This window comes from Microtus oregoni, unplaced genomic scaffold (assembly GCF_018167655.1).
Source record: "Microtus oregoni isolate MIOR12 unplaced genomic scaffold, Mior012 000012F_ref0000307, whole genome shotgun sequence".
NCBI lineage: Eukaryota > Metazoa > Chordata > Mammalia > Rodentia > Cricetidae > Microtus > Microtus oregoni.
In genome coordinates, this window is record NW_024543071.1 from 21017707 (window position 1) to 21031904 (window position 14198).

The following is a 14198-nucleotide window of genomic DNA, read 5'->3' on the forward strand; positions in this document are numbered from 1 at the left end:
TATACATTTTCTTAAAATTAAACTATGTAAAAGATTATTCTGTGTTGTTTTAAGTATCTTGAAATATTTAGTGTGACATTTTTTAAAAGAAAAATTTAATTGAACAAAATATAAGTATCTTCATTCAGTATTACAGAAAACCTTATTTTAAAACATTTTATCTGTGCATAGGTTGCATGAACATTTGCTTCTGCACTGACAGTCATGTGTATATAGACGTATGTCTGCATTCACCACTGCTATAGTGGCTAAGAAGGAACAGACAAAGTGGCTTTCTTTCGAATTGTTGGGAAAACTTATGAGTGATGTCATTTGCCATGAGACATCAAAAAAAAAATAACAGCAAATGGAAATTGATATTTTAGTGGTCAACCCACCAAGAAGAATCACTCTGAGGGGAGAACGTCCTGTGAAGTAACAGACAGAAACAAATGGTCTTAAAGAGTTTGTAGCTTCATGCTTTATAAGACTACATCCCTAGATAGATAACAAAATGACTGTTTCTTTCTTGGCATCTGTAAGGTACAGCTCACCAATTAGGGATGCAACTGAGAAAACATATTCCTTCCTTGCTATGTGATGAGTTATTTATATTTATTTCATGTGAGTTATTGGAATAACTCTGTTTTTATCATTTACTTGAGAATTGAAATGTGACATTCAAATGTTGCTGCTGGATCACTTGATAGATTCTGTTGGGTAAATATATCTGTGAAGAACAAAGAAGAACTGAAGAATTCAACATAAGAGAATAAAAAAGGATCCATCAAGAGAATGTATAAGTATCTTTTCCCCAAAATATTCAGGTAGAAAGTCTTAGTTGATTTCTTTCATACCTGGGCAGTTTAGGAGTTTGCTATCTTTAGGTTGCGATTGTTATTTCTCATTTAATAACTTCTAGTGCTGTGGGGAGAGAATATAACCACTAAAATAATAAGAATGATGCTCCCTCTGACTGTTATTCTCGCTGTAGAGAAGACGGGAGCTTAGAGATATGGTAAGCAATATAGAATTGAAATAAATGCCCAGGATTAAACATGAAGAAACAAGTAAAAAGCATATGTAAAGTGTTCGCATTTTGTTTACGAGCAAAGCATGAAATGACCGTACTCTCCCTGTATATTCTACCTATTTCTCTACAGCATGCTGCTGCTCCTGTTCACTGTTTATCTCTTTAAAATGCAAGTGCTTCCAGTAACTGTAGGGGATCCCCAGCTAAAGAGTGTTCTCACCCCATCCTCTTCAAAAATTTCTTTTCATATGTGTGTTCTGGGGAAGAGTATAGGCCTGTGTGTGTGCATGATAACAGACTTTTTGTACAAATAGTGAGTATTTGCCTCTTTGTGTGTTGTGTGTGTAAGTGTGTACACCTGCATGATCATGTGGAGGTCTGTGTGTAAGTGTGTACACCTGCATGATCATGTGGAGATCATTTTCAGTCTTTGGTGTTGTTACAGGGTATCCCAGTGTGACTCAGAGCTGGGCAATCATACTAGATGAGTTGGTTCTATCCAGGGATGCTTTTGACTAAGTCTCCCATTGTAGTATAAATAGTAATCACCACGCGGTCTGACCTTTAAGTTTTGTTTTCAATATAAAAGTATGTACTTGAACTGTGTATGGCAAGAACATTGCTGTCTGAGCCATCTCAACAGTATTCCCACTTTACATTCTGAAAATTTCTTGTTATATAGTCCAGCAGAAACTTTTGGATCTCCTTTTTATTTCACCTCTTTTTAAAACTGATGAAATGTCTGTTGAAATCAGAAATACAAATTTAATATGTGTTGTCAAGGATATACAAGAGACAGAAACATGATTTTGAATTATTATGTAGTTGGACACTATATGTGGAAGCCATGTTAATTACAGGTTTAGCTACATGTGAGTAGAAGGGATAGTCACAGTGCTACAGAAAATACGAAATGACAAATATCTTTGACGATGACTTCAGAGACTGTAAAATGAAGACCTGATGATTTCCATGGGAAATTAGAGAGCAGAAGCTGTGAGAATGTGGAAGGACGCTGTATGCCTTCCGGGAAAGTGTTAACTACAAGGTTTGAGGGTGATTTCAGAGAAGAACACAGCAGAAACCAGGCATCTCATCTTCATTAGACAGGAATGAAGCACAGCTGGAAAGGGGGAGGCAATACAATAAATCCATTGTACACTGGGACATCATTGATTTCATTTGGGGGAACCAGAGATTTCAGCTTGAAGTTCTGTAAAATGGTGGTCAGGAACAGAAACAGCTCCATGCGGGCCAGACCTTCTCCTAAACACACTCGTTTTCCTGTAGGGGAAAAAAGGCAAGAAAGGTAACTATGCCTTGTATGTGAGTGAGTGTGGGATGCAGTATGTTTGGAACTAGCATAAGAGACTAATGTAAGTGCTGAGTTATTGGACGGTTGGTTAGCTGTAGGGGTGGGTTAGAGGACAATTGTTTAAGTAAATAAATAAAGATGGCATGTCGGGAGCTGTGTAATCCAATCTCAGCTCAGCATATATAAGCAAGTCCTATGGGTCTCTGCATAGGAAGTCAGGTGGAGAGAGTATGTCACTTGTCAGGAAAGAGTGGATCTGGGCACAAAGAAGGACAGTGACAGATGTGCTAGGCTGGTGTGCACTCTTCTCTCTCATTATATTGATGAATCTTTTGGTGATTTTTACTTTTACTTTGGCCGTCACACATGCGACAGCTCTAATTTTCCCTGCAAACTCCATTCTTCCTCAAATGCTTCCCCTAAGATTCTTCAGGGATTAATCCTTCTCAATCTTCTTAATTGGAAATATTAACTGCAGTGCCTTATTGTGGAAACTTTCCTGATCAGTAGAGGCAGTAAAAATTAACTGGATATGCCTCATAATTGTTTTCAGGGAAAGGTAGATAGCAATACACAGTGAAGAAAGGAACTCAGAACGGTAATGGCAAGAATAATGGATTCACATGAGGAAACAATACCTGGAACATTAACCATACCTCACAGTTCTGAGAAGGAGATTGAGGAAATCAATACACAAGAAAGGGAATTACACAGTACCAACAGTTGAGAATAAGGTCCCTGGATACCGAGTAGGATATGGTATACTACAAGAGGACAAAATATAATGTAAAGTCTGGGGTGGATAAATCATTTTAACCACACACAGGAGCAATTTGTTGGTGGAAGTAGAAAGGTACAGTGAAAATGGGAGAAGAGTATGTTGACAAACTTTGCCTTTATAGAGAGAATGAGAGCAATAGCACCTTCTTGAAGGCCAGAAAAAGATATAAAAGTATTTCCTAGAGACACAAAGTATTGCTGAAGTTTAAATATTGTTGTTCTTAGAGCAATGTACCCATGTCTATAACCTTTAACTTTTAAACTGCAAGTACCTGCCCGCTTACATATGTGCTGTAAGAACAGTATGTGCTTGGCTAGATAGTTAATTAAACTTGCAAAAACGTCAGACTCTATGCCTAGACTGAGGTTGTATAAAGGATGAAAATATGTGTTTGGGTAGTAGATGAGGGGAAAAAGAGTTTTTATGATGGGTATGATGTAATTCTTAGAAGACAATAATAGAAACCAATAATAAAACTATTCATGTAATCCTGGTAGAACAAGCTCAGATAATGTATAAATAAAGATGGCTCATGTTATTTGGTGCTAATTGTGTGCATTCATTATCTAGTCATTAAGTGGCCCTTTCCTTGAGGCAGGATGCTGGCACTGAGTACATTTTTTTCCAAATAACATACGATCTTAAGAAGTATATTGTTGAAGACAGGTTATCCAGAAAGAAAAACAAACCAGAGGAATGAATGAGCCATATAATTATATAGCAACATAAATCAAATTAGTGTAGCAGATTTTTTCTGATCATTTCACATAATCATTGATGGTCTGCCTTATTCTGAGCAGTCCATGAACCTATCTCTAAAACTGAATACATACATGGACACAAAACATTTTCAACAGATGCAAGAAAGTTAAAAGAAGACCTTGCAAACCATCTGATTTCCATTGACAAAAGACAAATACCACCACCTAAAGAAACTCTTGAATGTTTAATAACTCATGGAAACTGAACAAAGCTCTGCTGAATGAAAAATGGGTCAAAGGAGAAATTAAACACTTTTAAAGTTGAATAAAAGTGAACTCTGAAAACTAAGACCCACAAGGAAGTCCCTCCTAAAAGGTTAAGTCATAGACCTCATTGTCCAACAAAACAGAAGCAAGGGAGAAAAAGAAAGGGTTGTAAAGAGAAAGAGATACAGAGAGAACTCGCATTAACTGCACACCTAAATGCTCTAAAAGAAAATGAAAAAAATAATATCCAGGAGGTAATGATGGAAAGAATAATCAAACTGAAGGCTGAAATGAGTAAATAGAAACAAAACAACAAGACAATGCAAAGAATCAGTGAAAGTTAGAGTTGACTCGTTGGGAAAAACAATACACTTGATAAACCTTTAACAAATGTACTAAAAGGTGAAGAGAAACAATATAATATAATAAACGTAGATTTGAAAATGGAATAAGAAAAACCACTAAGGAAAGTCAGATGACAATAAGGGCACAGTGGAAGAATATGTATACAACTAAATTGTAAAACCTAAAAGACAGATATAATTTTTTGATATATACAAATTACAAGAGTTAAATCTGGTTTAAGATGAGAGATTCAAATAAACTTATGACTCACAGTGGAAAAGAACTAGTAATTAAAAGTTTTCAACCAAAATAAGCCCAGGGTCAGATGGACTCTGTGAACCAATTTATCAATTTCAAAGAACAGTAAATAAAATTGACTCCCAACTACTCTGCAAAATATAAACAAAAGGAACATTGCCTAATTATTTTATGAGGTTACAATTACTCTGATATGGAAACCACATGAAGACCTAAATGAAAAAGGGAATTCCAGGCAGATAGGGGTGGTGAAGGCTTTTTCTCAGCATTGGGTAGTCAGAGGCAGCAGTATTTCTATACATTCATGGCCAGCCTGGTCTTCAGAGCAAGTTCCAGGAAAACCAGTGCTTTTATACAAAGAAACCCTGTCTCAAAAACAAACAAAACAAAACAAGGAGGAGGGAGGGTGAAAGAAAGTATTGCAGAATTATTTATAAGTTTGCCTCATGACCAATCATGTAAAAATTCTCAATAAAATATTTCCAATCCAAATACAGGACCACTTTCAAAAGATTATGTACAATGTTAAAACAGGCTTCACTTCAGAGATGAAGGAATGGTTCAATATACATACACAAATAATTTGATTCACCATATAAAGAAAATAAGAGATAATAGGACAATTGTCTTTTCATTAGTAAAGGTTTTTTCCCAAACAGCACATTCCTTCCTCTGAAATGTCCTGAAATAGACTAGGGATATTAGGAACTGAGGTCAACATTATAAGAGTGACTTAGCATTAGCCCATAGACAAAGTCAATCTAAACAGAAAATCTTAAAGCATTTCTATTAAAATCAGGCACATGATAGGAATGTCCACTTTCTCCATATATTTGAATATAATATCTGAAGTATTAGTTAAAGTTATAAGACACCTGAAAGAAATCAGGGTAGGCAAATAGGAAAGGAACAATTAAAAATATCCCTTACTTGTAGATGTTATGATTATAGCTATAAATTTCTAAAATATACACCAGGACCATCAACAGCTGAAATGCTTTTTCAGCAAAGTGACAGTATACACAATTAACACAGAAAAATTAGCATGTTTTCTATGTACAATTGAGAATTGTATTTAGAAGGAAATTAAGGAAAAAATGTTTTTCGCAATATTCTAAAACAATGAGGACAAGAATAACAAAAATAAAAAAACCTAATAAACCAACCAACCAACAAACAAACAAGCAAACAAACAAGCATATTTTTGAGTATTTCTAACAAAATAAGTGAAATATTTGTAAGATAAAAACTTCAAGACATTGAAGAAACAGACAAAGATATCAGAAGATGGAAAGTCCTCCTGTGCTCATAGATCAGCAGGATTAATATAGTGAAATTGAGCACCATATCAAATCAATCTACATATTCAATCCCATTTCCATAAAAATTCCAACACAAGGGTTTATGAAAACTGAGAGGAGAATTTTCAGCTTCATATAGAAACACAAAAGACCCAGGATAACTAAAAGTATCTTGAATGAAAAAAGTATGACTACAGGTATCACTATCTCTGATTTCAAATTATACTACAGAGCTATATCCATGAAAATCAGCATGATATTGGCACAAAAAGAAAGAGGTTGAAGGGATCATGTTATGAGTTTATTGTAAAAATCACGTGATCCATGAAGGAACATCCATGTCAAGTTATATATCAGAACATATTCTGTAGGTGTGAAGATGCAATATATGGGACCAACACCCTACTTGGTGCAGTGGCAGAGACCCCCAAAGCTTCCAAAGAGTCTCCTGCCACAACTACAAGGATTCCATGACCTCATGGGAACCTGGAACTTACCTATACCTAGACCTAGGAATATATATATATATATATATATATATATATATATATATATGTGTGTGTGTGTGTGTGTGTGTGTGTGTGTGTGTGTGTGTGTATAATGAAATTCTCTATTTTCTTTTAAAAAATTAATGTTTGAATGTGTGCATGAATGAATATGTCAAAGTTACTTGTTTAGGAAGTTCAGAGGATGGATCCTGGTCTCCTGGAACAGGGAATACAGGTGGTTCTGAGCTTCCCAGGATTAGCACTGGGCAATTGACTTAGGTTTATGGCAAAGGAAGCAAATTCTCTTAATTGCTGATTCATTTACCCAGTTCTTTATTAACTTTGCAATAATCGCTAACATTAGCCAAAATCCCCACCAGGACTGGGAATATGCTCAAAAAGTCTCCCATCTAATGATAAAATACAGGCAGCTAGAGGCTACCCAAAAAGTAGATCCAGTTTTCAATCATGAATTTTGCCAATTATAGGTTATTCATGCTTCAAAGCATTTCACTAAACTTAGGCACTCTAGCAGGACATAGTGCACTCAGTGTGTTAAGAGGGTGTTTCATTGCTGGTGCACTGGCACCAGGATTTATCCCTACTGCATGTACTGGTTTTTGGGATCCTATTCTAATTGGATGTATACCTTGCTCAGGCTAAATATAGTAAGGAGGTCCTTGGACCTTCCACAAGGCAATGTGCCTTGCCCTCTCTGAGGATTGGTTGTGGCTTGGGTGAGAAGGTTTGGGAGGGGAATGGGCAGAGGTGGGAGAGTGGAAATTGGATTGGTATTTTTCGTCTTTTTAAAAATCTATTAAATTAAAATAAAGATAAAGAAAAGGGGTGGAAACTGGAAGAGGAATAAAAGTGCTGTATACTAATTGTATACTAAAGAAAGAACGTGTACGAAGTTGTAGTAAGAGAGAATAGTGGAGGGTGAGAATTAAAGGCATTTGTTGACTGGGTTGAAATATAGGTGTGGTTTTGATGAGAAGTCATTGTATACATATATAAAACTCAAACAATAAGAATTAGAATGTAAAATGATTTAATTTTTGGTTTTATCTTTCATTTATGTCCTTTTTGTCAGATAGAAAGTCATAAATTACAGTATTGATTCATATTTGTGTTTTATATTTAAAGTATTAGAGAGAAAAATTGTGCCTATTTCTCCCTAGCAACTGTCTTGGTCAAGGGTGGGTGATTCTCTCTAAACACAAGTCCAAGCACATCAACCTCTTTTTCATCTGCTTCCCTGAGTGGGCTTCATCCCATCTGAGCTTTTCTGTAGTTTTTGGAATGTGTTTCTACATAGCTGAGCCTAGAGGTGTGAAACAACCAAAATAAAAGTAAAATTATGGCAGTCTTTATTTAATGGTGATTGTTCAAAGGCTAGGTTACATTTATTCTCTATGATGATTGTCTTTTGTATCCATGAGATGTTCATATAAAGGAAGACTGCAAATTGTATAACGACTAGCATTCTTTACTTTATTGAAGTGTGTGAAGTAAGTGTAACCTCCAAATTTGATTCCAGCAGGGAAGAGGTATCAACGACAGTGCATAGGTTCTAATCATGCACAAAATACAATTCTGAGTCCCTTATGTGTCACTGTATAATTTTTCACAGTTCCTCATGTCACCAAAGTCATGAAAATGAGGTTATATTACCTGTTGAGAAAGGCATAAAGTAGTCACTTTTCTTAAAGTTTCCTTTTGCATCCAGAAAATGACCAGGATCAAACATCTCTGGATTGGGGAATTCGTTGCTGTCATGCAAAACTGATGATAGTGATGTTAATATGGTCGTTCCCTACAAACAATTCACAAAAAGACAACAAATTACAAAGATATCATGTCTCCATAAAGTAGGTACAAAGAAGATCAGGGGCATCTCAACAGACAGAACATGCAGGGAACAGGGAGGAGTCTGAGAGAAGCCACATTGCTATGGCTAATGTGCCTCAACTGAATTTGAAGTCAGCACTTAAGTTTTGAATCTGTTCTGTTTCCCGGCACACTTGGACATGGGCTTTTCACCACCTGCTGCTCCAGTTTATCAATTGCTTTATATAAGTCACATCGGTCATGATAACAAGTGGAGAGCTGGACAGTATGCAAATAGTATAGGAACTCATTCACGATGGAACACAAACAAAGTCTAGACACACAGACATCAATTGGTTTCTCTCATGGATAAAATTCAAATATAGATGCATTCCTACAGGTCCACGATCGAAGGGTCTCTTCTCACATGTACTGCCTATGTTTATAAACGCACATATACAAGCAGGAGGGATGCTGTTTATGAGGGACCAGAACTAATGGAACATGAAAGAAAGCAATGTAATTTTTTAATTCATTCTTCTTTCATATTCTGTATCCTCATCTCCTTCCAGTCCCCCTATTCCCATAATTAACCCTCTCTTTCAGAACCACTGGTTTAATTGTTTACTGTGCTTCCGTCCAGGTGCGTTTGACTTGGGTCTCCTTTCCTGGCATGGGCCTCAATTAGACAATTCATTGGTTGGCCACTCCCACAAGTTCAGAGCTACATTACCCCATAACATCTTGTAGGCAGGACAAATTGTTGGTTAAAATTTTTGTGGCTGAGTTTGTATTCCAGTCCCTCACTGGAAGCTTTGCCTGCTAGTAGAAAATCGATGGTTTAGGCTCCTTAGCCCCTATAACTAGGAGTCCTAAAAAGACACTTACAGATTCCAGGGATTTTCCCCTGAACAAGGTTTCCACCATGATCCCCAAATGCCACTAAATTTTAGTTATTTTGTCTCATGAACATCTTCTTCCATTATCCCTCCCTTTCCCATTCCCAATAGCCTTCAGAACCCACCAAATCTATTCTACTTTTCTTCCCAGGTTCATCCATGTAATTCGTCTTAAGCCCTCCTTGTTATTTTGCCTCTCTGGGTCTGTGGATTAACAGTTATCCATTGACTAATATCTACCATCAATTTATAAGTAAGCAAATACCGTGTTTGTTTTTTCTGAGCCTGGGTTACTTTACTTTGATGATTTTTTTCTAGTTGCATCCATTTGCCTGCAAGTTTCATGATATAATATTTATAGCAACTGATAATATTCTACTAGTAAATAGACCTCAATTTTTTCTATGGGGTCTTAAATTAGGGGCAATCTATAGTTTTTCCTGTTCATGGATCTTATAAGCAAAACTGCTATGAACATAGTTGTGCAAGTGTGGTTTTGATAGGTTGGATCATCTTTTTCAGTGTTTGCCCATCAAGTGGAAAATTTGGTTCTTGAAGTAGACAGAATAACAATATTCACAGCAACATGCATATTATTTTTTGTAGTGTATTTAAAAGTTTGTGCCCCCACTATCAATGTAGAAGCATCACTATTGCTCCACATTCTTGCTAACATGAGCTGTCTCTTGTGCTATTGATCTGACATTCTAACAGGTATAAGATGAAATCTCAAAATACTTTTGGTTTACATTTCCCTGATGGCCAAGGATCTTGAAAATTTAAGGTTTGCTCAGTAACATATGATTCCTCTATTGAGGAATCTCTCTCTCTCTCTCTCTCTCTCTCTCTCTCTCTCTCTCTCTCTCTCTGTCTATCTATCTATCTATCTATCTATCTATCTATCTATCTATCTATCCTATATTTAAGTGGAGTTTTTTATTTCTTATTTTTAGCTCTTTGAATTCTTTATATATCTTAGATTTTGGCTGTTAGATGTGAAATAAGTGGAAACTTCTTACAATTCTGTAAGCTTCTGTTTTCTTCTATTGAGGGTGTCCTTTGCCTTACAGAAGCTTTTCTGTTTCATGAGGTCCCATTTATTAATTGTTAATCTTAGTGACTGGGATATCAGTTCCTGTATAGAAAATCGTCTCTTGTGCGAGTATGGTCAAGGCTAATATGTATTTCCGCTTGTACCAGGTTTAGTGTGTCTGGTTTTATATTGAAGTACTTGATCCACTTGTTTTAGTAATAAGTCATTTCTGTCCCATTATTTTAGTCTATTTACTATTATTTAGTTATATGTAGAGTCATAAATTAAGTGTTGTTATATTATGCTAGACTTCAGTACTAAAAACCACAATTCATATCTCAGGAAGATTCTTTTGCCACAACTTAATCAGATATAAATAAATCCCAAATTATCCAAAGACATTGGTTTGACAGGTGGATATTGCAGTTACATTGATCAGACATGAAATGCGTGTTTCCTATTCACTCACTCAACTTCATCACACATTTATGTCAACTTCATCTGTGCTCTAAATGAATCATGAATTGAAAGCATAATTTACATTTTGAGTTTCCCAACTTCCTTCTAGTCTCGAATTGCTCACACATTCTGAGTGTACTGATAAAAATTTTAAAACATTCTATTTTAGTGAGGATAGAAATTAAAACCCAGTTTTATTTCATGCTATCTGTAATTCATCAATTAGTTCAATAATAACATAAGAAATAGTATAGAAAAAAGATTAAAAATAGAAGTATACATAAATTATTACATGGAAAAATTAAGTATAATGTACATTCTACATACATTTTAAGATAACGCATTTGTTCAACTAGTAAAATACATGAGTTTGAATAAAATAACATTAATATAGGGATTAAATCAATTTTTAAAACTTTATTTAAAAATACAATTACAAGAATATTTATTATTCATTGAAACTCAACTACATCGATGAAACCAAATCATTTTGCAGAAAAATACAAAGCACAGGAAAAAGCATAATTTTTTCTGTTGCTTGAATAATGCAAGATATAACCTCCTCAAAGTTTTCACTAATTTTTTCTCTATGATAAAAAATCACAAAATTTTCTTGAATGAATTTGAATGAAAATTGGAAAATCATGTGGAAATATAAAACCCCAATCCTCGTCCAAGCAAAATATAGAAGGCTGAGCAAGGTAGAATTATCACTACGGTGTCCCTGCCTGCTGTAGGACTGCCTTCCTGGTTATGAAGCAGCATAAGGAACCCAAAAAACAGTGTGACTCAGAGGACCAGAACCACACTGTGACCTGGGAGCATCACTAGCACAGAAGTGCAGTACAGAAGAAATAAACTTACCTTGGGGATGAGGTAGTTCCTGAATTTAACATCGCAGGTCACTTCATGGGGTAGGCCGTTGGGGGCGATATCAAGGAGTCTCTGAACCTCGTGAATCATGGCATCTGTGTAGGGCATTTGCTTCCTGTCCTGCAAGCAGGGGCTGCGTTGTCTGCCAATCACACGGTCAATCTCTTCCTGGACTTTAGCTGGTTAGGAGCAATGACAAATGTTGAAATAGGAGAAAAGTAACAGGGTGTGTGTGGGTCTCCGTACAGTTTTACTCCAGTTATCTCATTAATCATCAGTGGGCAGGTTCAACACCAAACACTAATTGGAAATATATTTGTATTTTAACAACAACTGTTTTCATATTGAATTATTGGTATGGAAAAAGAAAATGTCAATTAAACACACATTCTAGTTATAATTGCATATCTATTAATACAAACACATATCACACACATGTCAGTACACATGTACACATGCATCCTTTCACTTCTCGATAATAGATCTTAGATTATCATACTCAGTAATATAGATACTCATTGTGGAAAGAATTGCAGATACATAAATATCATTGCCTATATCAAATATTAGAGTTAGGTTTCATTTTTGATACTTATTTTGATTACTGCATGTCTTTTCACTCTAGTTTGTACTTTTCCCTTTCGTCATTTACAATATATTAAAGCTGTTGGCTGCTCCACCAGACAAGAAAACTTTTGTTATGTTTGTAAAGATTATTGTTCAGCAGAACCTTTATGGACTCTGGTAAAACTTTCAAATACTGATTTAATTTCAACATCATTGAAAATATACTTCTAAATGTCCAGACAATCTTGATTTTTTCACAGAATGTAAAATTTCACAGTAAAAAGCATAAAACACTAAAATTACTTATTAACTTATGTGAGGTGATTTCTTTTTTCTTTACCACATAACTAAATTTATCAGAATAAAGAAAGTAATTCCAAGAATTCATCTTTTCTAAAAGCCTGAAATTGGTGAAGTCAATATTCAGCCACAGCTCCATATATGCTTTAGGAGCCTAGAACAGACTGCCTGCCAGGAAGCACAAACAAAGGACAATTTATGATGGACATTTCTTCAGCTGTGGATTCTTCATTTTTCTCAGATGTGCTCACTTTCGCAGCCAATGGAACTGCGAGTTAAATATTGAGATTTTTGAATAACACCACACAGGGTGCTGGCAGCATCTTGCCAGCATCTTCCAGAATGCTTTGATTTACCACATACAATCTCACCTGTGACATGTGGGTACTTCAGCAGAAGCAAAAGAGCAAATCTCATTGTTGTCTTTAAAGAATCTGTTCCACCAACAAACAGATCAATCAACGTGGCTGTCAGGTTTTCAGGTGTATATATCGATTGCTGATTGCGATTCTCCTAAGGATGATTTGATATTGTTAACTATCAAATTCTCCCCTGCCACAGCTAGGCTACAATTGAATATACAATATTGTACAATTCTAGATTGTTGATATCACAGAATCTAGAAGGTACAGCAGTGGCTGAAATAAATGGCATTTCGGAGACTGTGGTATAGATATCTAAACTTCATTTTCATACTTATATTTCCTGTTTGCCAAAATTGCACTTCTAAGATTACATAGCTGTGTGTGTGTGTGTGTGTGTGTGTGTGTGTGTACAATGTTGAACTGTAAGACTGTGGAGAATTTTATATGGACATAAGAAGACTCATTTGTAAGAGGAAACCCTGTATATTAAAGAGGGTAAGAACATTGGCAGGTATTTGACTCTAATGCTTCATGTCTACTGTATGACAAAAACATGAGGGTTACAAGTCTCTTTGTACCTGAGTTCAGTAGACATTTGATTTAAGGCACTCATAACTCATTTTCCCCTTAAATAAGAAAACATAATTTGAATTAGAATAAATAGGAGAATTGGGGACACAATGCTACCTTTACAAAGCTCTTTCAAGATATTTATAATATTCTCAATTTTTGTATGGACTAAGTATAGCTGTACATTCATTACTGCGTTCAAAGTGTTTAAATAGATGAAGCACAGCTAGCAAGATTAGGTTCCCAGTCAAGATGACTTAGCTCCATTCCATTAAGGAGTAAAATAGCAACATGATCTATGAATTAAGGAATGATGAATGAGATACAAATGAGATACTAAGTCATGAAGCTAGAACTTGACCCAGTCATGGCCTGCAAGGAATAAATCAAAAGGCTGAGTATTGATTTGACTAAGTTGTAAAGATGCTCTGCTACAGGATTGTCAACAATGTTACATCTTGAGATGCTGAGGCAAGTTTAGAGATGAATCATCATTATTTTATAATTGTAAAATTGATAACATTTTTATGACTACAAGATGGCCTCTATTGTATTAATATTGTATAGCTAACACTATTAAAATAATTTACATTCTCTTCACTGCAACTTCCCAAGAAGCTCATCTATTTCCCTTTGTAATACATCTTCATGTGATTTTCTAACCATAAATTGGCATTGCTTTTGTCCAAGTTAACTTTATTTAACTCTAAAGAAATATACTTAAAAACTAACAATTATATTTATATATGCTTAAATGCATTTGGATATACAGTGGTGCAATTTTGGCTCATATTTTGTTCATAAGTAAAACTTGTTGAGTGTAAGGATTGTTCA

At 35.3% G+C, this 14198-nt stretch overlaps 1 protein-coding gene across 1 annotated transcript in view; it reads right to left on the bottom strand.

Moving 5' to 3' along the window:
* Positions 1–1757: 1757 nt before the first annotated feature.
* The window catches only part of LOC121453988 (cytochrome P450 2C26-like), a 28280-nt gene continuing 15839 nt past the window's right edge, over positions 1758–14198 (bottom strand). The window contains exons 6-9 of the mRNA XM_041661141.1: positions 12801–12942; positions 11554–11741; positions 8143–8284; positions 1758–2296 (exon numbers count right to left, since the gene is read on the bottom strand). Of these exons, the coding sequence (XP_041517075.1) occupies positions 2115–2296; positions 8143–8284; positions 11554–11741; positions 12801–12942 (654 nt within the window). The 3' untranslated portion in view covers positions 1758–2114. The remainder of the gene's footprint in view (positions 2297–8142; positions 8285–11553; positions 11742–12800; positions 12943–14198) is intronic.